General features: G+C 51.7%; 1 protein-coding gene across 3 annotated transcripts in view; it reads left to right on the top strand.

Annotated features, from left to right (window-relative positions):
* The first annotated feature begins 6,076 nt into the window (after positions 1 to 6,076).
* EPN2 (epsin 2) overlaps positions 6,077 to 23,284 on the top strand; it is a 44,692-nt gene continuing 27,484 nt past the window's right edge. The window contains exons 1-3 of one of the 3 annotated variants that reach the window (XM_006779296.2): positions 6,077 to 6,189; positions 9,761 to 10,530; positions 12,312 to 12,482. In XM_006779296.2, the coding sequence (XP_006779359.1) occupies positions 9,936 to 10,530; positions 12,312 to 12,482 (766 nt within the window). In that variant the 5' untranslated portion in view covers positions 6,077 to 6,189; positions 9,761 to 9,935. The remainder of the gene's footprint in view (positions 6,190 to 9,760; positions 10,531 to 12,311; positions 12,483 to 23,284) is intronic. The other 2 variants (XM_015558372.1, XM_015558373.1) reach the window with 2 other exon arrangements.

The raw sequence follows: 23,284 nt of genomic DNA, 5'->3' as shown, positions 1-23,284 counted from the left end.
CCAGAGGCCTGGGATCAAATCCTTGTTCTACCACTTGCTGGCAGTGTACCTCCTCTGTAAAATAAAGATAAGAATAATAACTCCCTGTAGGATCGTTACGAAGATTCAGTGAGTAGACTTGTGTCAAGTTCTTAGAATGTGTCTGGCACATCACCAGAGCTCAGTTAGTGCTGTCTAGCTCTGGTTAGAGAGCCTGTGTTTTATAGTACCTTCTAAGTCCTGTTATGATTACCAGTGTCTGAGAGCTTTCTTGGGAATTTCAGCCGTGAAGGAGAAGCGTGAAAATGGTGACCATGTTTAACAGGTTGTATGTAGCGCAAACTGGGAGGTGATTTCCGTCCAGCAGGCTTAGAAAAGTTCATGGCTTGCCCCAGGTCACCCAGCTGGAAAGGCAGGATGTAGACCTATGTTGTCAAAATAAGAAATACCCACATCAGCCTTGGCTGGCTCTGCTCCTGAGCCCAGGCTGTTAGGGGTGTCCAGTGGTCTCTGCTCTGTGGCATATGTGCTGCCCTGTGGGGCCCAGGCTTCGGTGGCTGTTCGCTCCTGTGGTGAGCATTTATTAAGCAGCGGTATGGACAGCCGTTGTCGTCGCCTCCTCCCCTCCCCGCCAGGCAGTGTATAGTTGGGCAGGCGGTCGGTAAGTGGGTGTAGCAGCTGTTTCTAACTCAAGGGGTAGACACCAAAGGGAAACAGGAGCAGGGTGTTAACATGGTGGACTCTAAGTAGACAGGGTTAAGGGGAATTATTTTTATTATCTTACTTTTTTGCTTCTGTGTTCATCCACTCAGCACATGTTTATTGGGTGCTCAGTGTGCACCAGGCTCTGTTCTGGGCACTGAGGAGCTGGTGGTGAAGATGGGCAGGCCTGCTCTTACAGAGAGCGTGCGGGGCACAGGAGAGAAACACATGAACTGAGCATGAGCAGGAAAAGCCAGTAGAGAGACGGGCTCTGCTGACAAGTAAAACTGGTGATTTGATGGAGTGGCTGGTGGTTCCCAGGAGACGATGTGTAAACTGAGATCTGCGTGACAGGAAGAGCTAGTCGGTGACTTGGGGACTCGGGAAGGATGGCGGGCGGAGGAAGCAGGTGCTTAGAATGAGGAGGGACCGTGGTGTGCGGTCCCTCTGAGGTGGCAGCGAGCTGAAGGGAGAATGCAGCATGTTGGTGGCATGTGAAGAGATCACCTTCAGGTCCCTCCTTCCCAGGGCACCCAGGCCCACCTGTAGGGTGACTTGGCTTATCCTTTGACCTTTCGCTGAGGCGAGCCTGGCCTCTAGAATCTGGGCTTGGCTCACCACCCTGTGCTGCTCAGTGTCGGGGTGGGGACCAGGCCACCCTGTGAGCATTATGGACATCAGACATCACTACCTGAACTGAAGTCCGTGGAAGTAACTCCCTCAGCTGCCCACCGAAATCCGCCCTGTTTCTCCATGGCCGCCACCGGGAGGGTCATGGCTTTGGTTTTTCACTATACAGTGTGGAAACACCTGCAGGCTTCCTTTTGGCAGTGCCTTGAGCTCCTTTTGAGAAAAGTGTTAGGTCACTGGTGTGCCTGAAACCAAGTCCGTGGGGTCCTGGCAGAGGGCATCCGGCTCCCCCCTTCTCTCAGTGCTCTCAGCGGCTCTTCAGGGGAGGCTGACAGCCGCCCCCAGCGCCCCAGAGTGACCAGCCGGGTCTGGGTCACACAGAAATCATGGGCGGTCTACATTTTCCCATGCAGCTCTGCAGTTTTTCAAACGTCTCACACTGGAAAGTTGTCCTGATCACATTTCCATTGCAGGGCCTACCCCATGGGGCGGGGTGGGTGTGTGAAGCCATCAGGTGCCCATTCCATGGTTCCCAGTCCTGGGTGGCATCGCCATCTGTCATTAGTGGGTATTTCTAGTAGCTGAGCCTCGGAGGATTAGAAATGGAGACTGGCCCAGGGGTCACACGCCAGCTGCCATTCTTGGAGGAGGGAAGGGTTCTGAGGGGTGCTCTTCATACAGCCACAGGCCTAAAGGAAGTCCTGCTATTGGCGCCCACAGAGCCCCCCAGGCCAAAAGAGCATGCCGCTAGGCGTGGGCTAGAGTTCTCCCTGTGGCAGGGCTGGTGCTAGGCTTGGGCTCTCCGTGGCTCCTTGGAGATGCAGAGAATTGAGTCATTTGTCAGAAAAGCGGTCTTGGGAATTAAGGATTTGGGGAGACCATGTGGCTTATCCGATAATTTTAGAAGTACAGAGCCTGGTCACTGGCTGCCTGGTGCCTGGTCCAGCAGTCACAGTGCTGGACTTGGATTCCTGGTCCCCTGTGTCCTGGTTCTGTGCACACTACCACAACACATTGTTTGCTTTTGAGCATGGTTTGTTAAGAATGCAGTCCATGATTTGTCATTTGCAAAGCTACTTTGAGAAGTAGCAGAGAGGTGGGGTCATGAAAGAATTCTCTTTCCTTTATGACAAGATTACACACCACAGTCATCAGGGTGTTGGACCCGTGACCCAGCGAGGGAGGTGTAGCCCATCACACTCCCATTTCCTGGACTGGGGGACTGAGGCTAAGTAACTACATTACATGGCAAGAGTGGAGCTGAAATGGCAGAACTAGGTCTTCTGACGCTGGTGCTTGCTTTACGGGATCTTTAAAAATGACTGCACTTCAACACCTGTGTAGGCTGCTGTTCCGGAAACTAAATGGTCAGGCACGCTGGTGAAGAAAATTGGAATTCCTTATGTGTGTTTTCAGTAGTGGGTTTCTGCTTTTAGACAAATGGAGAACAGGAGGTGTCAGAAACCTGTTTTGAACTGCCCTGTGCTTGTTCCTGCGACTGCTGGGTCCTGGGAGGCGCTGCCCAGGTGGCTCTTTGTGGGAAGATCTGCCTTGTGTGAAGGGTGGCCTTGTCCAGCATGGGAGCAGGGTGCCTCCTACCTGGTCAACCCCTCATAGTCCGGCCTCCACGTCTCCACCTGACCAATGCTCGGGCTCTTCCGCCCCTGGAAGGGAGAGAGGAGAGTGCATGGACAGTTTACCTGCTTTATTGTCTGCAAGTCAAGTCTTAAATACTGGGTTTTCCTTGAAATTTTTTATGCATGTACATGCAGTTTTTTAAAGCCCACTTTTTGGATAGTGATAAACAGTTTGATTCTCTACCCAACAAGAAGCCATTGAAATTTGGATCCCCATTCAGTTAGTGAAGAGGACATTTTTTTCTTTTTTTGGCTGAATCTTACTGTTTTTCTGGTGTGTGTAAAGGATTTTTCCCCTCTTCATTCTCTCGCCTGCATGAGTAGTAGCTATAAGCTCTGTTATTGCTAGCGTGGCTGATGCAGAGCCATAATAGTCCTTTCTCTGGAGGCTGAAATGACTACTGTGGGCAAGAATGTGGCAGCTGTCCATATTGTCCTGACTGGACTGTTGTCTTTTGGAGAGTCAGCTCGGGCCGGCCACGTGAGCTGAGGTCTCAGCCACCCGCTGGCTGAGCTTCCTTGTGATGGTCGTGGTACCCTTTTCTCCTGTAGGAAGATGGAAACGTGTCCTCACTCGGGCTGCACGCACAGGAAAATGAAAGCCAGATAATCGAGGCTTGCAGAGTATTCTCAGACTTCATGTTGATGTGTGTGTCCTATAGTGACATGTGGTCCTCACCTTGATATGCCCACAGATCATGGGAGCTTGGTAGGAGTGTTATGTTCCCTACATGCTGTCCCCAGTTACTGTGTGCCTGGGGTTTTGAATAGTGTCCCCAGGAGATTCTGGTGTGTGTGGTCAGTGGACCCAGTGCTGTAGGAAGCAGGAAGGGGGCCGTGCCCTCCCCACAGCTCTCCCTGTCACCTGCCTTGAGGAAAATGAAGTGTATGCGAAGCATAAGAGGCTGCCAGACAGATAGTTTGAACTGCTATCTGGGCTGAAGTTTCAGTTCAATTCATTCAGCAGTATTTATTGATTATGACTCGATTGTTACAGTCAATATTGACTGACCTGTGACTGTTAGGTTTGGAGGCAGGGAGAGACGATTATTGCTGTTCCCTTATTGCTGGGCTTGATCCTGATCCCTGAAAAGCTACTGTCGAAATGTCTTGTTGGGTCGGGTGCACACCTTCGCGGCCCACACCAGCCTTTGCCGGGCGCCACAGAAGCAGAGCAGCAGAGAGACACGCGGGCTCTGCTCAGGGCCGTCCGCGCTGCTCTGAGCCGGAAAAGCCTCTTTTTCTCCTGTTATGGGCACTCTCGGTGTAGTAGGAATTTCCCCAGCCAGCTCTGGAAGCACATTTTTTTAATGGAATTCTTCTTGTCTCAAGGCTAGGGGCCTTATTCTAGCCTTGGAATTTTTTGTTTGTTTAGTTTTCTTCTGCTTGCTGATTTTTAGTCTATTTTCAGGCTCCACTGTCTTTTGAATTCTTGTATTTTCAGTGCCAGAATTTTTCTTCCCCAGCTTGACCCTGCAAACGTGGTGATTCAGCTGTTCCTTGATGGGCACCATCATAAGCCACTCTCAAAAAGTGCCATGATCCCAGCTCTGCCCGGGTGCCTGGGCCATGGGTAGGTGTGTCAGGAGAGCCTGGCTGCTCCCCACACTCGGGCAGCGGCCCGCTGGAGGCTCTGGAGGCAGTCAGTGCTCCATTTGTGTTTGTTGTTTGGCTGTTGCCCGCTTTCCTCCTCCCTGGGTGCTCTGCACAGAGCTCAGGGGTGCAGGTGATAGAAACATGCATTGCTGCTGGTTACAAGTGGGCTTGTGCAGCTGAGAGGTCCAAGGAGAGGTTCAAAGGATGGTCTGTCTTGCTCCTTCTGGCTGCTTGCTTGCTTCTGTGTCATCTTCAGACTTAGGTAAAGCCTGGCCCTGTAGTGGCTTCCAGCAGCTCAGCAACCTGCTGGCTTCCTAGTAGTTTCAGAGCCCATCCAGAGAGGTAGGTCTGCAGGAGGTCCAGTCTGGATGGTCAGTCGGCCCCTGATCTGGCCACTGTGGCTGGGGGCTGGTGGTGCTCCGACTGATGGGGTCTGAGCGGGCCTGCTCCTGGTCACTTCCCCTCTTTACAAGATAAGGCAAATGGATGTTGCACAGGCAGAAACAACAGATTCCATTTCTAGTAAAGATTCTTTGGCTTTAAGAACCTTCCCTAGTCCTGGGGACTAACTGTAGAAAGGTCAGTGTCCCAAAGTGAATAGTCTGTGGCTTTTGAGATGGAGTCTCCAGAGCTCCCCAGGGCTTTTTGGAAGACCTGGCAGAAATGCGCACTGCCCAATCTAAAGTTGTAACAATTGTGTAAACTCGCTTCATTCACCACTATGGTAAAATCCTTCTAGTAATTCCTGATAATAGTGTTAATGAAAAAACATTCAAACCTGTGAAGAATTTTTGTGAGTTTATTTGAGTCAAACTGTCGACAGTTGCCGAGAAGCAGAATTGGGAGAGTGCTCCGGAGAACGGCAGTTTTTCACCTTGTTTTATACATTGCGATCCAAAGAGGAGACATAAGTGGGTCACATGAAATCCACTGGTGACAGATTAGGGAGGCAGGAGAAAGCAAAGCGGAGAGTGGATAAAAAGTAAAATGATAGACACATGCTCCTTTTCCTTAGGTGGTGCAGGATAGTTAACAGTCAACAATTAACACGATAACAATAATAATGAAAAGATTTATGGTCTCTGTTCTGGTGCCCAGGTACATTTGGTTGTCTCCCAACGGAGAGGGGCGGGAGTTACAAGTTACTCTGACATTTCATAGGTGTGTTATCATAAATGCAAAAAGACAGGAGGCTCGGTTAAGGTAAAAATTGACCTTGTCAGGGAAAATACAGGCCTAGAACATGACTACCCACCATCACTGCTTTTAGTTGAAGTTTTAATTTCAGACATCCTTTGTGGTGACTTTAGGTCTTTAGGTTTGCAAGACCGCGACACGGGCCTTCCCCGAGCTGGTCAGGTCAGCATGTAGCCCCTATGTCCACAATAGAAATATTTCTAAAGGCATTTCTAGTTCCTGATGTCCTTAGTGGCATTTGTCCCTTCCATTGTCAGCATATAATTTATGAAAATGAGTCCTGCTACTTTTTTCTTTTAGTCTCTATCTTACAAAGTTTATTTTCCCTTCTTGTTTTGACAGTGTTCCCACCACTGCCCTCCCCATATCTGTCTTGGAGGTCCTAATAAATGGCTGCATGTTTGTGAACTTATCATATTCCCGTACGCTTGAGTGAAGAGCCCAGAAGGTAACGAATTACCCCGTTTAGTTACTTTTGCATGTACATTAGTTCAGGCTCGGCAAGTTGGAGAAAAGAAAACCGGCAAATTGAGAAGACAAGTTTGGAAAGTGGAGGAAATATTCATTCAAAAGCGAGTGAGAATGAAACACAATTCAGATTCTGGAACTAACACCGTGTGTGTATTTGAGGATGGTGTGTGTTTGGGGCTGGCTTTTGGGAGGAGATACCTGGCAGATGTTTTTGGGGAGGGGGAGGTGTTTACTTACTGCCCAATCTGAGGTTGAGAGGGTGATGTTTTAAAAATGGGAAAACGGAGGTCTGAGTAGGACAAGTGCGACAGAGCCACAGAACAGGGGTCCAGTCTTCAGCCTGGAGGAGCCTCGGAGAGCTGAGCCAGGCTGGCGCTGCTGTGGTCCCCCAGCCTTCTCACGTGTCACAGGTTCTTATGGATGGGATTGGAAGGCTTTTTGGTGTGTGTGTGTGTGTGTTTAATCCTCACCTGAGGATATTATTAAATTGATTTTTAGAGAAAGAGAAAGACATGGATGTGAGAGAGAAGCAGTGATTGGTTACCTTCTGTATGCGTCCTGTCTGGGGATCGAACCCGCCACTTAGGCATGTGACCTGACCTGGAATCAAACCCACAACTTTTTGGTGTACAGGATGACACTCTGATCAACTAAACCACCTGGCCAGGGCGGAATTGGAAGTTTTGATCTGCAAAGTCTTGGGTGAGGCGTGTAACCCATTTGGCCATGAAAATAGTTTCTCAAAGGTGCCTTTGGGTGTTTTATCCTACCAGGAATTTCTTTTTTTTTTTAAAATGTGTTTTTATTGATTTCAGAGAGGAAAGGAGAGGGAGAGAGAGATAGAAACATCAATGATGAGAATCATTGATCGGCTGCCTCCTGCCCGCCCCCTACGGGGGATCGAGCCCACAAGCCGGGCATGTGTCCTGACCGGGAATCGAACCCTGACCTCCTGGTACATAGGTTAAATACAAACCACTGAGCAATGCCAGGCCTATAGGGAATTTCCTATCTCCAGATCTCAGCCTTCCCACCATTTGTTAGTCCTGAAAGTGGCTCTTGTCTATAGCTTTAAGAAAATGGCATTATATATATTTTAATATAACAAACATTTTATTAGCTTTTTCCCCCCTTGAAGCCTATTTCAGAGACTGCTAACAGATGTCTCTGCAGGTGGAGCCTGTGAGGGCCGCCCTGCCTTGGTCTGCAGCCCATTTCTCTTCCCAGCCTGTCTGTCAGCAGGAGCACCCTGACCCTTGCTCACAGGCACTCTGCCCTCTCTTTGCTACCAAAGGCCTGGGAGACTCTGGGGTGCCCTGGCTGCGCCTCGTGGCCTCTCCCTAGTGTTTCTGGGAGGACGCCAGGTCCAGCTGTTCTGGTCCACCCCCCAAGGTGGCAGGACTAGAGAAGGGCAGCAGAGCCCAGCGTACCATGTCTCCCTCAGGAAATTGTGGTGTTTTGTGTGTTTTTCATTATATTGTCAACCATTTGGGGCCTTTTTTCCAGGATGGCTTGCTGTCATGCTTTACTGAAGCTGCTTTCATACCTGGAGGAAGGTGATCCCAGCTCTACCTGCTTCTTCTTGAGAAGTGGGACAGTCTGACCTGCTGTGCGCCAGATGGAATAACAAAGGACGTGCCATGTTCCTGGCACATCGCACAGCCCCTGGGTATTAAGTACCTCCAAACGTTACTGCTGATTTTGACGTGTGTGCTTTAGTCTGGGAGATGCTTATTAAAAATCAGAGTCTTCTTTTCTTTCCGAGGCCCACCCTACCTCTGCCAGCACCGACTGTTGCTGTGAATGAAAACAATTAAAATCAAGTGTGCGGTCACTGTGAGAGTTTCTATGCCTGGTCCTTTGGCAAGCCTGAGCAGATTCGGGAGAGCCACCAGGTAGTGGAGAGGCACAATATCCCTGCCTTCAGCTGGAGCTCCGTTCTGTGGAGGCAGAACTCTTGTCACATTGGAGCATAGGGAGAGGTCGCATTAGCCAGAGCAGATGTACTGATTGTCACCGGGGTGAGATTTTACGAGCTGTCTTTCTTATTTGTATTGCAGCATGTGATGAGTGATGGCTGATTGCATGTCCTCTGGCTTTCCCCCACCCCACATCTTTTGTTGACTTATTCTTTTGGCTGCCCATTGCCTGTCTGAGGCTTTTGATAAAGGTGGGGGTCATGCATTGTTTGTCTGGCAGAAGCCTTGCAGCAGCTTGATAGAGAGTAAGGGCATGAGGAGGGGAGAAGAGAGGAGAGCTAGCCTGGTGGTGGCCTTAGTCAGCTCCAGGCTTCAGGTTCCTTATCTGTACGAGGGGAAGAACAATCTTTACCCAGAAGGTTTTCATGAGTATTAAGTGAGACAGCCTGGCCCGAGAGGCGCAGCAGGCATAGGTTGGGGATGGGGCAGTGGGTGGTTGGGGACGGGGCAGTGGGTGATGGGCAGCTTTGTCTGGCAGTCCCTGGAGTCTCCTGGACTTTTCCTCATTTTATAAATGAGGAGTAACCTATGTCACTACTTCCTGTTTATCCCCTCAGGTCTCTTCAGCTTTGAAGACCATACTGAGGGTAATTTCTGGCAAAAGTCCTTCCCGTGCCTGCCTTTGCAGCACTAACAGCCAGCTGAAGTGGTGGCTCTGGCTTTGCATTTCAGATCCCCTCTGCTCCCTCCCCTGGCAGACTGTGGCCTTCCTGAGGAAAGGGACATTGTTTTCAGTCTGTTTCATAAATTTATTCAACAGGGTTAAATGATGTCAGGCACAGTACTAGGTGCTGGGTATTCATTGGTGAAAAGACTAATGGGTCACCAACCTTGTGGACCAGTGCCCATTGTCGGAGACATGGTTCTCACTCTAGCTCAGTAAATGTTTCTTTTCTGGAGAGGGAATAGACATGTTTGTGGCACAGGGCTGGGTGAGCCAGTTCATGCAGAACCCTGAGCCTCAGTTTTCTCCTCTGGAAATGAGGGGGTTGGGCTAGAACCAGATTATTTCTGAGCTGCATTATACAGCTCGGGCCAGATGCTGCAGACTCGAAAGTCTAGCCATGCTCTAGAAGAGTAGTTGGCAGCCGTTATAGTCAGGAGAAAAGAGTTGCTCACGGAGAAATCCCTGGGCAGTTTGAAGCATGTGGACCAAAGCCAAATGTTAAAGGTATAGAGAGTAATTTTGTGTATAAGATATACTGAGATGAGAGGCTTTCTTATTCCCAAAGATAATTTACAATCAACCTTTCCCAACATTGCTTCTGCAGTTGGCTTTTGCCGTGCAATGAAAAGACAACCCATAGAAGAGCCATTTCAATGGAAGCATTTTGAAAATAGAAAATAATCATAATGTTTACTTCCTTTCTTCCAAAGGCTTAACTTTTAACCTGTCATACTGATCTTTCCGTTTGAGAGAGATGGGATCTCTTTCATCCTCGGGAGGCTGGAGTATGTCCAGTGTGCCCCTGACATGCCCCAATCCCTGCTGTTGACAGAGTGGCTGCCCTGAAGCTGCCTGCTGTCACGGCGCTCCTGCACAGTGAGTGTTTGTCTTTCTTTCTCTAGGTCATGGCTTCCAGCTTCTCAGGGCTGAGTCTCCAGCAGAGGAAACAGAAATGACTGTTGGGGGCCGTGCTCCAGGTCTGTCACGAAGACTGAGCCTTCGCACGGGGCGAGCCTGCTCAGGACAGGAGCGTCTCTCTCTTTGAAGGGCTGTACGTCCGTTACAAAGAAAATAAAGATGACGACTTCGTCAATCAGACGGCAAATGAAAAACATTGTGAACAATTACTCAGAAGCCGAAATAAAAGTGCGGGAAGCCACCTCCAATGACCCCTGGGGCCCGTCCAGCTCCCTGATGACCGAGATCGCGGACCTGACCTACAATGTGGTGGCCTTCTCGGAGATCATGAGCATGGTGTGGAAGCGGCTCAATGACCACGGCAAGAACTGGCGGCACGTGTACAAGGCCCTGACGCTCCTGGACTACCTCATCAAGACGGGCTCTGAGCGGGTGGCCCAGCAGTGCCGAGAGAACATCTTTGCCATCCAGACCCTGAAGGACTTCCAGTACATTGACCGCGACGGCAAGGACCAGGGCATCAACGTGCGTGAGAAGTCGAAGCAGCTGGTGGCCCTCCTCAAGGACGAGGAGCGGCTGAAGGCTGAGAGGGTCCAGGCCCTCAAAACCAAAGAGCGCATGGCCCAGGTTGCCACTGGTGTGAGCAGCAACCAGATCACCTTTGGCCGCGGCTCCAGCCAGCCCAACCTCTCCACCACCTACTCGGAGCAGGAGTACGGCAAGGCTGGGGGGTCGCCAGCCTCCTACCACGGCTGTGAGTAGTAGGGATGTGCCTCACCCTTTGCCAGTAGCGCTGGGCAGCAGGTGGGAGGGGCCCTTGGGCTGAGCGAGGTGGTGCGTCATCTCAGCTTCTGGCCGCCCAGACAGCAGTATTCCCTTGTCGGCACTGAGTTACTGTGACAAAGGGGCTTTCGGCTTGTGACTGCTTTGGCTCCAGTGTCTCAAGAGCCTCTGCTTCTGCGTCTGCTTCTGTACATCTAGGCAGGACTGCCTTCGGCAGAGGGGAGGAGGCAGGCCTCCTCTTTCCTCGTGGGAAGGGCCGCAGTGAAGGGCTGCCTGCTGCACACACCAGTGGGGCGTTGACTGTACGTGGTAGCTGGGAGGAAACAGGTGCTTTTTCTGGATAATCTTGTTTCTTTAGTCTCATATTGTTTTTCTAATGACTGGGCTACAGGTCTCCTGACCGGCTCAGTGTACTTTCTACTTTGGCATCAGAGGGCACGAGATGGTATGTCTCTGTGTCACTGAAACAAGGCCTCCGCAGGTGTTCCTGTGGGCAGCGGCTCCTTTCCCACCTGCAGATGAGAGTTCGTGGTGCTTTGTTGGCATGGCCGGGCCTGTACTGGGGGGCTGTGTCCTCGTTTTGCATGTCGGATCACCCTTGGCCCAGTGTTCAGAGGAGTTGGCAGGGAACAGAAGTGGAGTTTGGGCCTGATGGAAGCTGGCCGCTGTGAACAGTGTGGCATCCTGGCTGCTCACTGAAAGGTCCCAGGAATCGCTCCTTGGCCTTCACAGTGCGGTGTAGAGACAGGTGGCCCGGTGGCCTGGGGGTGGGCTGCAGTGGAGGATGCAAAAATAAAAGTATAGGTCCCCATACTCTTTCTTTCTGGAATCAGTAACACTTAGGTCAGCTTTTTTTTTTAAAGGAAGTTGTTTGTATTTTGACAAACCCGCCAACCCTTGCTTAATCAGTGGTCTGCTAACATTTCCTGCTTTTTTGCAGGTTTCAATTTGACATTGCACAGCCACCGGTAGCATTTTGAGACATGTGTCAAATAGGAAATTTGCATAGTAAAGTCAAACGCCCTGCCTCTAGAAATTGTAAATTATTGCCAAGCTGGGAGAGATTAGCGTTTTCTTGTCCCGTCAGTTCCTCACTTAGTTTGAACTCTGCTTAAGCAAAGGTTGTGACTTTCATGAAAGCCTGCATCTTGGAAAAAATATAACCTGCATCTCCAGAGGTCTCCTTCCAGGCTAGGGTGCCCAGAAAATAAAGACTGCCCTTCAGGAGAGAAGTTGTTTGTTTCTCTCAAGTTACCTGTCTCCATCCCCCAGAAAGACCTGCAGTGGGTTGAATTGGTCTCTAGTCCCGTTGGCTTCCTCTTGGGAAGTGGCTGTCGTTGTGCTGTGTGGCCACAGGGAGCTGCTCCTCTCTCTACCTGCCCTTCGCAGTCCTTGTTCCCAAGAAGCCAGAGGCTACAGAGCGAGGGGCTGGACTGGTGCTGTGTGTGGGATGCTCCAGGAGCAGGGGAGAGGTCATGGAGCGGGCAGGTGGGTGCCTGGGTGGGGCCTCTCACCACGGGTCCTGCCGGCCTGACACTGGGCTGCCTGCTGCTGCCAGCTCGACGGTTTCTGGTTCCCTCAGGGCTTGAGCTTGAGCAGCATGTTCAGGGTCAGAATGTGGTGGGTCAGCAGGCTGTTCACTGCCTCTGAGAATGCCAGGCAGGCATTGGCCTCCGCTGGAACCTCTGCCACTCCCTCTCCCTCTAATGGCCTGTCTTTTTCTGTGTGTGTGTGTATGTCCCTGCCCAACAGCGCCCGAGACCTCGCTGTGCTCCCAGCACCGCACGGGGGTCCCGCTGGGTCAGAGCGAGGAGCTGCAGCCGCTGAGCCAGCATCACCCCTTCCTGTCGCACCTGGGGCCGGCCTCCCCCCCAAATGGTGACTGGTCCCAGCCCTGCCTCACTTGTGACCGCGCAGGCCGAGGTGGGACGGCAGTTTGGTTTCTCCTTCCTAGAAATGCTGGGCAGCTTGCTGGGGGGTGCGTGTCATGTCAGTACAGCCAACTCTCTCCCTGTGTCCTCTGGACTCGTGGCCCAGCCTCCAGGAGACCCAGGGCCCTTTCTTCCTCTCCCCCAGGAGCTCAAGTCCTGGTCGTGCTCCCCTCATGCTGCCTCAGGTCACTTGCTAGAAATTCCGCCCACGGCTTAAGAGGGGAGCTGCTGTTGGGTCAGGCACGGGCGGCTGTCCATGCTCCTGTGTCCCGTGCCCTGAAGAACGTGGAGGGCTTTCCTGCCTGCAGACCCAGGTGCCGTGCAGGCCAGACCACGTGGCTTGTTGAGCCGGGAAGGTGTGGTTACGTCTCCGGGTGGCAAACCAGGGGCTCGGCGGGTGGTCGCTGGAAGCCATCGTCCTGGATGCAGTGACACGAGCCTCCTGAGGACAAAATGGGATTGTTTTTGTTTCTCAATTAACTGCTGTTCTTCCTAAGATCCCCATTACAGTGGTGAACAGAGAGTTAGCTGTACTGTCGGTTCTAGGTCACAGTGTTTGAAGATACCTAATTCAATGGGTGATTAAAAATGGGGCTTCTCTTTTGACTAATTAATAATGTATCCTGGTCAGAGACAACAACTGTTGCAGGTTCAACCGAAAACAGATTTTGCTGTTGCCTACAGGAAAATGCTATCTACCTGCCCTTGGTCCCCAGTGGGGCCCTGCCACAGAGAAGAAAGCTTTATTAGAAGGGTGCCAACAAAGAGCCTCTGTGAGCCTCCAGGAAGGTGTGGCCAGCCTGTATTCAGGCTGGAGACAGGGACTGTTTATTCCTGCCTCATTAATACTGCAGCGTTTGGATGTGGGCGTTTGTGTGGTCACTGTATTTAGCTCTGGGACGTTTTCCTTTGTGCCCCCATCTTCCTCAGACCGTTTACAGAGGGCTCTGTAAGGAGGGCCAGCATGGCACAGTGTTCCCCAGGAGCTCCGAGTGTGCTGAGCTTCAGGCTGCCTCCCACCAGACCTTCGGGCCGTTCCCGCAGGCCCCGAGCGCCCAGAACTCCAGGATCTCCCTTTGTGTTCCCCAGGTTCTACCATTTAGTAACCAGCAGGTCTCTGGTGAGTCTCTGTCAGCTTGTATTCACTGGCCCTCCAGCTCTCCTGTGGCGGCTGCCTCTCCTGGGACCTGGCATCAAAATCAGGCTGACACGCTCCTTCCCCCCTCCCACTCTGCCAGGACCAGACACCCTGCTCCCCCAGGCCATCTGCCTGCCGCCCCTCTGCCCTGCAGTTCCCACCACGGGGGCCCCGCATATCTGGCAAGGTGCTCAGGGCATGCTGCCCCGGTGGGTTTCTCTTCTCCTTCAGCTCTGGTAGGAATTAAGGATAAAATGAGTTTTATTTATTTTTTTGAGGATTTCTCCCACCCTAGATGAGCTTTGGGCGAACAGGTGTTACATGGTGTCATGTGTCATGCTTCACCGTGTGTGCATCCCTCTCTACACTTCACACGCTCCAGGACAGGGCTGTGGGGGCAGGGCTGTCCCGTGAGTCCTGTCTCTTCTTTCTTAGCACCTGGCGAAGTGCTGAGTGGCAGCCTTGCTTTGGAACCCAGCAGTGGAGAAGTCAGACTGAGAACCAGCATTCCCTGGGCTCATGAAGTGCAGGCTGGGATTCAGGGGGACATGTGAGAGCACACTTGGGACCCAGACCCCTCAGGGGAGGCCCAGTAGGCACGGTGCAGACCAGGGCGGATGCAGGGAAGGCAGTTGCGAGAAGACCCCTTTGTGGGGAGGCTCTGGCATGGTGGCCGCTGTTCGCACCCCCAGTAATCACGGTCGTTTGAGGAGAGCTTCCTTTTCCTACCATACCCATGTCCCCTCCCTGTGCGCCCTCCCTCCCTCTCCTCCCACAGACATCTATAGGCCTCGTCTCAGAAACCTCTCCAGTGCTGTCCTTCATCTCTGGTTCCATGTCCTCAGTTCCCTGCCAGCTTCCTGGTTGGCTTCTTCCCCATTCTTATCCGCCCCCTCCCCCCACCTTATACATCAGGTTCTGATTTCTGATCTCAGAAAGCTCCTCTGGATCCCAGGGGTCCCCAGAGGGCCCCGCTCAGCCTTTGGCGTGGCGGACAGTCCCTCCCTGGTGGTCCTTGGTTGCCCCCTGCCAGCTTGAGCCTGCTGAGGTCTGCCTTGGGCACCTCTCTGGGTGAAGCCTGCCCCAGCTGCACTCCGGCTCCCACGTTTCCTTGTTCATTCAGCAACTATGTATTCAGCTCCCACTGTGTGCCAAGCACTATGCTAAGCACAAGGCAGGGGCCCTGCCACTACTAATGGGAAGAGAGACAATAAACCTCAGACATTATTCAGCCTGTTACATGGTGAGTGCTTGGTAAAACAGCAAACAAAACCCACAACAGCCCAGCCTTGGCTGAAGAACAGGGAAGGTGGTCTGGAGGGTGTCAGAGCAAGCCTCTTTGAGAAAGTGATGCTGGAGCAGGGCTTGAAGGAAGAGGAGGAAGGAGCTGTTGAACATCTGGGAAGGCCGTCCAGGCAGATGGCGGGAGCCGCAGTGCAAAGGCCCTGAGGTGGGCATCTGCTCAGGGTGTCTGTGGAGCAGGAAGGGGAACAGGAAGGCGGCCAGTGTGGCTGGAGCTGGTGAGGGAGAGGGGTGGGTAAGGTCAGGGTGGGAATACAGCAGAGGCGGGCCTGGAGAAGGGGTAGGTCCACTTGTCAAACTGAATCAGGCAGGGAACAGTTCTTTCCATCCCTAATCCATCTCAGACTGGTACTTTTGTATCAGTGTTTCGGTTTGTAGCAATGTCAAGTTGCTATAAAAGTCTAAGTTCTTTCTCTGCCTGTCCTTATGCTGTCCTGCGCCGTATGCTAACTAGACTGATGGTGGGCTTTTGGGTCATTGCAAACCCTTTGGCTTTTACTCAGTGAGCTGGGGAGGCATGGGTGGGTTTGGAACTGAGGAGGGACTTGATCCGATTTAGGGATGAAAAGGCTCAGGAGGACCCTCCAGCTATGTATGAAGCAAAGTGGGCCCAGGAAAGCCAGTCAGGAGGCCACTGCCCTCATCCAGGTGGGAGACGATGTGCCTCGATCTGATGGGGGGCTGTGGAGGTCTGGGTGTGTCGTGACCAAGAGGGATAAGAGTGATGAGACTTGCTGCAGGACTGGACCAGGGGACAGCTCTGATGACTGTTGTCCCCTGGCGAGAGGGCGGCTGTTAGAAGAGCAGGTGTGAGCAGAGCGGGACTGTTTCTGGACATGCTGATGTGCCTAGCGGGCTCGCAGGTGGAGAAGTGGAGGAGGCCTGAGAAGTCTAGGGCGTAGGGAGCATTCCGGGCTGAAGGTGCCTCCTGCACTCTGGCCTCCCCTGCACTCACATGGTTTCATTGTTCCTGGTTGCCCCCCCATCGAGGCTGGCTCCTGGGCCCACCTGTGTTGGCTGCCTCACTTGGTCATGGGGAGTAGTCAGAACTGCTGTGCAGGTGAAGCTGTGGGGCCCTGAGGTGGTCTCTCGGGTTGTGAGGGGTTGGGTTTTGCCTAAGACAATCCAGACAGGGTAGCCAGCTTGTATGGAGCGAACAGCCCACCTGTCCCCCTTAGGCTGTGGGAAAATTGTAGATGTTCTTGGGGTGGCGGGAACCCATATCAAAGGCCCCACACGGGTTGGGAGAATTGTCCCTGTGAGTCAAGCTGGAAGCCTGGAATGTAGAGATTGCTGCTGTCTTCTGACATGATGCTCGCCCCCTTCCTGGGCCTCGGTTGGCCCCCACAGAGGGAGGGCTCATGAGAGGAGAAAAGGCCCACTCACTGCCTCATCTCCCTTTGTGGGCTCCCGCGTCAGTGTCCCAGCCAGGCCCGCACTCGCCTTGCTGCAGCGTGACCGTGACTGTGACCCTGTGGCTGGGGCCTTGGGTTTCTGGGTGTCAGCATTCCCATTCTCAGGAAAGGTGAAGTGGAAGGAAGGGGGAGGCTAGAAATCCTCACTGCTCTCTGATTCCTTCAGGTTGATGAGGACCAACCTGAGGCCCCAGAACCCAGTGGGCAGTGGCGTGCTTTGCATGGGGTGGGTGCTGCCATCTGTGGCCCGGTCTCGCAAGCTGCCCTGATGAACCCCTGCTCGGTTGACACCTTCAGCACTCTGGCCGGTGCAGAGAAGCCGTCCGTGGCGGGGGTCAGGTCTGCTCCCAGGGTCGTCAGTGCTCCCTTCAGGCCAGGCTTCCATTGGGGCCGGGAGCCTGCACACAGGGCCGGTCGCCTTGCGCACCATTGGCAGTGATTCGCCACGTTTATTTCATTTAAGAAAGCATTGCAGTTGGCAGTGTCAGAGGATTAAATAGATACCAGGAAAAAAATGGGCAAAAGGATAATAAGGATAAGAAAATAAGACAAGGCCAGGGTCACACATAACTGCTGGAGATTTGACTTTGAACTTCTCAGCCACCAGCACCAAAAAGGACAGTTTCTCTTTAGTTGCTGAACAAGAGTCAGGATCCAGATGAGGTCCTCGGAGGCCAAGCGCTCCCTGTGAGGAGAGGCAGGCCCTGAGCCCAGGCCCTCGCGGGAGCACTGGGCTCTCTATCCTGGCTGCATCCCATGGTCTGCACGCAGTCTCTCGCCGGGAATGGAGGGGTGGATGGCTCTCCCACTCCCTGTGGAGATCAGACATTCTTAAACTCATTAAAGAGATTCTGAAGGCTGTTGTGTGCATCGTTTCCCACGTGGGTTTGAGAAGGCCCTGGAAACAGCCTGCCCTCCGGGGCTCCAGGAAAGCTGGTCTCTGCAGCACCGGACGTCAGGGGTGACTGACACCGTGGCACCGGCTCTACCCGCATACGGCAGAGGAGCGCGTGTACACACGCAAGAGAGCATGTCCGAAGAATCAGGCATCTGAGAAAGGGAGTCTTATATAAGTGTGTTTGAAAATTTGAGGATGTGGGGAAATATTAATTGCTTTAAAACAAAAATCAAACCTAGCCAGCATGTGGCTCAAGCCTTTCTGGGCCCTGGCTGGTGTGGGTAAGTGGTTAGAGCATCAGCCCATTTACTGTAGGGTCTCGAGTTCAATTCCCAATCAAGGGCATGTACCTAAGTTGCAGATTTGATCCCTGGCCTGGTCAGGGCACATGCGGGAGGCAACCAATCCATGTGTCTCTCTCACATTGATGTTTCTCTCTTTCTCCCTCTCTCCCTCTCTCCCTCTCTCCCTCTCTCCCTCTCTCCCTCGAGGAAGGCAGATTCAGCCAAGACCCAGAAGAAAGCCCTAGCTGGTTTGGCTCAGTGGATAGAGTGTTGGCCTGCGGACTGAAAGGTCCTAGATTCTATTCCGGTCAAGGGCACGTGCCTGGGTTGCGGGCTCGATCCCCAGTAGGGGGCATGCAGGAGGCAGCTGATCAGTGGTTCTCTCTCATCATTGATGTTTCTATCTCTATCTCTCTCTCTCTCCCTTCCTTTCTGAAATCCATACACACACACTCTCTGAGTGGCCACATTATTATGACCACCTGACGTTTGTAGGCAAATTAGCTATAATTTCGCACTGAAGTTGCTAGAGGGCCAGACCATTATAAATAGGGGAGCAGGTTGTTTACCACGACAGTAGAAGTGATTTTTTTCTGAAGATATGGGTAAACAACGCGATTTGCCATTGAATGTGGAATGAACACACCCTCTGAGTGGCCAGATTATTATGACCACCTGACGTTTGTAGGCAAATTAGCCATACACTGCATCGTATGGGATATGGAAACTGAAGGCCTGTTCGAACACCTTTGCTGTCTGCAGTTACCAAGATAAAATGTCTCCAATTCACACAGGAACACAAGGACTGGACAGTCGAGCATTGGAAAAAAGTCATGTGGTCCAATGAATCACGTTTCAAGTTGCATCATGCAGATGGCAGAGTGAGAATTTGGCGGAAACAGCATGAAAGTATGCACCCCATATGCATGAGTACAACACTTCAAGCTGGTGGAGGCAGTGTTACGGTTTGGGGCATGTTTTCCTGGCATGATTTGGGCCCTTTAATTCGTGTGGAACAACGGCTGAATAGCACAACATACCTAAGTATCATTGCTGATCAAGTTCATCCTATCCTGTTGATGGAGGATCCCAATGGAGATGGCTTCTTCCAACAAGACAATGTACCATGCCACGGTGCTCGTATTGTAAAGGAGTGGTTTCAAGAACATGAGGGAGACTTTACCTTGCTCAGGTGGAGCCCACAATCACCAGATCTCAATCCAATTGAGCATTTGTGAGACGAAGTTAAAAGAGCCATCAGGCAGCTGGTTCCACAACCATCAAATCTCACAGAACTGGACAGTGCATGGTGCCAGGTTCCTCGCATCACCTTTTAACATCTCGTGGAGTCAGTGCCAAAAAGAATCGCTGCAGTATTGAAGGCAGTAGGTGGCCCAACGTAGTACTGATGGGGTGGTCATCATAATCTGGCCACTCAGTCTATGTCCCACGTTCAAAGGCTGTTAAATCACATTGTTTATCCATATCTTTAGAAAAAAATCACTTCTACTGCCGTGGTAAACAACCTGCTTCCTTATTTTGTGTGTGTGTGTGTGTGTGTGTGTGTGTGTGTGTAGAAAATCAATGAGAAGATCAGTGGAGAAAATATCCTCAGGTGAGGATTAACAACAACAAAGGAGAAGAAGCCCTCCTGGGTGTGGTCTTAGAGGAGCCTGGGCCAATCAAGGCCTCTGGGGAGTGCGGGAGGTGGAGGGGAGGGAAGCTCTGAGGTGCTGGGCTGAGGGGCACCACTCAGGAAAGGGCTCGTGGACATGCTGAGGGCTGAGAGGTGGTTGCTGGCTGCTGGCGAGGCGGTTACCTGGTATCATGACGCCTAGGGACGGCCCCCCCCCTCAGGGCCTCCCACTTGGCTTTGGGCTGCATCGTGGCATTGTTTTCTGAGGGGTGCAGACGAGAAATTGGGCAGGAGATGGGGTTCTTTTGACACCCCATTTTGTTGGAGCAGATATGTTCTTTGACAGGCGGTGAGTCCCAGGGCAGAGCAGATGCTGGGCTTTGGAGAGAGCTAATGTCTTTACGGGGAAAATAGGGTCACAGAGGGAGTGGGTCAGTGATGCCAACAGGCACTGGGAGGTGGCAGTTTTATTGGCACATCTGTCCAAGAGTTAAACATTAAACGTGCTCGTTCTTGCCCTAGCTGGTGTGGCTCAGTGAATAGAGCGTTGGCCTGTGGACTGAAGGGTCCCAGGTTCAATTCTGGTCAAGGGCACGTGCCTGGGTTGCGGGCTTGATCCCCAGTGGGGGATGTGCAGGAGGCAGCCGATCAATGATTCTCTCTCATCATTAATATTTCTATCTCTCTCCCTCCCCCTTCCTCTCTGAATTCAGTAAAAATATAAAATAAAAAAGTAGTTTTTAAATTGTTCTACAAACTGTTTGAACATACAGTGTACACCTATTGAAATGTTATGCTTGTGGGGGGTCCGTCTCTGTGATGCTCTTTTTCTTACTTTCATGGTTGTTAAAAGCAGGAATTCCTGTTTCAATGATTACTTAATGGGAACCCAGATCCCAGGGAGCCCTGATTGTCAGAGAGTATGATATCAGATTGCAACACAACCATCAAAAGTGCTGATTAGAGCAGGGTTTCTTTTAATGTTTTTATTGATTTGAGAGAGGAAGAGAGAGGAATAGAGAGATAAAAACATCAATTAGAGAGAAACATCAATTGCCTCCTGCATGCCCTCTACACGGGATCAGGCCCACATCCCGGGGATGTGCCCTGCCTGGAATCGAACTGGTGGCCTCATGGTTCATGGGTCGATGCTCAGCCACTGAGTCACACCCGCAGGGCTAATTAGGGCAGTTTTGATCATTATTATATGATTGATGTTGACTTGCGCCATAGAAAATTGAAGTTATGAATATATCAATTTGTCTTTAAAGTGTCCTTTGTAGTATAGGTAGGTAAACTATTTTTTTAACAAACTGTCAAGAATGGGGTATGAAAAAGGGAAAAGGGGAGTTTAAGTCAGGCTCTATAACACAGCCCCACTGCTGGGCAGTTTCTGATTCATGGCTGCATAGTGGCTGATTTCAAGTGGTCAGCTCTAAGGGGGCAGTTACAAAAGTTGTGAATAAAAGTGAGAGGGAAGGTCTAAAGATAGAGTTCTCTTTGTATGGGAAAATAGAGTATAATAATAAAAACATAATATGCTAATTAGACCAGATGACTTTCTGGGCTGTGAGGGCCGAGCCCCTGGCACGAATTTCGTGCATCGGGCCTCTAGTAATTAGATAAAGTCTCTGTACCAGGTTATTCTGTTGTCTTAGAGTAATTTTCACCCTCTGAAGTTGGCAGATCCTGTATTTTCAGGCTCACTGTGCTGAAACACACTGTAGGAGCGGGAGCCTTGTTTGTGCTGTGTGCAGGCCTGACCCTGGAGAGGTGTTCATCACACCCTTACTGCATGAGCAATTGCTAAACCTAATTTTGGGGGGAAGAATGTTTTTATGTGATGTGCTCACCTCTGGCATGAGCATTAGTCTTTTGAAAATTTACTTTGTAGGTTATTTTCCCCCACAATATAGAAACATCCTATATAATAAAGAGGTAATATGCAAATTAACCCTCACACCCTCACAAGATGGCTGCCTACAACCAGGCCAACAGGGAGGTTAGTGAGGGATGACCAAATGACTGAACAAGCAGGTTGTGTTGGGCAGTCAGGCCAGCAGTGGGGGGCTGTTAGGGGTGATCAGGCAGGCAAGCAGGCGAGCAATTAGAAGGGGTGACCACACTGGGGGTGCAATTGGGGTGACCAGGCCAGCAGGGGGGAAGTTGGGGGCAATTAGGCTGGCAGGGGGTCAGTGAGGGGCAGCTAGGCCAGTGGGGGAGAGACAGTTGTGGGAAACCAGGCCAGCCGAGGGGAGCAGTTGGGGGCAACAAGGCAGGCAAGCAGGCGAGCAATTAGGAGCCAGCGGTCCAGGATTGTGAGAGGGATCGGGCCTAAACCAGCAGTTGGACATCCCCCGAGGGGTCCTGGATTGGAGAGGGTGCAGGCTGGGCTGAGGGACCACCCCCCCCCCATCCCCCGCATGAATTTCATGCACTGGGCCTCTAGTTATACATATCTGTGTATTTTCTTGATGCTTTAAAGTTGAGTTTAGCAGTAGTATAATTCATAGTTGTAGTTATTGCTTAGTAATAAACTAGAGGCCTGGTGCATGAAAACCATACACGGGGTGGTGGGGGGTGTCCCTCAGCCCTGCCTGCATCCTCTCCAATCTGGGACCCCCTGTGAGTTCGGGCCTAAACTGGCAGTCGGACATCTCTCCCACAATCCAGGACTGCTGGCTCATAACTGCTTGCCTGCCTGCCTGCCTGATTGCCCCTAACTGCTTCTGCCTGCCAGCCCTGGTTGACCCCAACTGCCCTCCCCTGCTGGCCTAGCCGTGCCTAACTGCCCTGCCCTGCCAGTGTAGTTGCCCCTAACTGCCTCCCCACCCTCCCGGCCTGGTTGCCCATGCAGCCTGCTATTCAGTCATTTGGTCATCCCTCACTAACCCCCCTGCCAGCCTGCTCACCCCATACAGCCTGCTGTTCAGTCGTTTGGTCATCCCTCACTAACCCCCCTGCCAGCCTGGTCGCCCCACGCAGCCTTCTGTTTGGTTGTTACTGTTGGTTGTTACTGTTATTGTGACTGCATCCAGGACAATTTGCTATTCCTCTATTACTAGTGTAGATGCTATTCCTCATTAGCCAGCTTGCTTTTTTCCCTAAGCCACCAGCTCTCAAGCTGTCTGCCCAGGAGCCGTTTAATGTATCACCTGCCCCGAAGCGTGGGCCACAGGTCAGCAAATTGTGGGAACCTCTGGGATAGGCCCCAGCGTCACTGGGGAGTGAAGCCTCTGACGAGTGCAGTGTGCGTGCCCCGGGCTCCGGTGGCGGAGTCAGTGTGCGGCCTTGTTCTGTTGAAGTTTCTTCCTCCGTCTCCCTCCCACTGCTGCTGAGTAGAGTGCCCTCTGAGACGGAGAGTCAGCAGCTCGAAACTGATGTTGCCCATTGACTGAGGCCCCTACTGCTGACTGCTAGTGGGAGGCTCAGTCCCACTGTCCACAGTTAACAGCACCCTTCAGGTGAGATCCTGGTGGCCTCCTCCTCCAGTGCTAACTGGTAGCGGTGGGAAGCATCTGAAATAAAAAAACTCTGCCAGCTTTTCCATCATTCAAGTAATGCATGTTCATTTTTGATAGTGTAGAAAATGCAAGAAGTATCTCATAATCTTATTACACAAAGACAACTGTTGTTCACATGTTAATGTATTTCCTTCTGGACTTTTTATGTTGTTGTTGTTGTTAATCCTCACCCAAGGATATTTTTTCCATTGATTTTTAGAGTGGAAGGCAGGGAGAGAGAGAGACAGACACATCGATTGGTTGCCTCCTGCATGAACCCTGACTGGAGCCTGCAGCGGAGGTACACGCCCTTGACTGGGAATCGAACCCAAGACTATTTGGCGTTCAGTCTGACATTCTAATGACTGAGCAAAACCGGCCAGCGCCCAAGTGTATTTTTATTTTGGAAATCTATTTCATTTTCGTAAGTGTAGCACCTGCATTTCCTTGGGCTGCCTGTGTGAAAAGGAAGGCTGCTTTTCCTTGCCTCTCTCTAGCCAGGCCTGTGGCCCTCAATTCCGTGGGAAACTCAAAAATGTTAAGGGTTCCGAAACCGGGTTGGATCAGTGGATGGAGCGTCGCCTGCGGACTGAGGGGTCCCGGGTTCGATTCCCGGAG

The sequence above is a fragment of the Myotis davidii genome, unplaced genomic scaffold, assembly GCF_000327345.1.
Source record: "Myotis davidii unplaced genomic scaffold, ASM32734v1 scaffold129, whole genome shotgun sequence".
In the NCBI taxonomy this organism is placed as follows: Eukaryota; Metazoa; Chordata; class Mammalia; order Chiroptera; family Vespertilionidae; genus Myotis; species Myotis davidii.
Note: the sequence above shows the minus strand (reverse complement) of the source record. Positions and strands in the feature narration are given on the sequence as shown.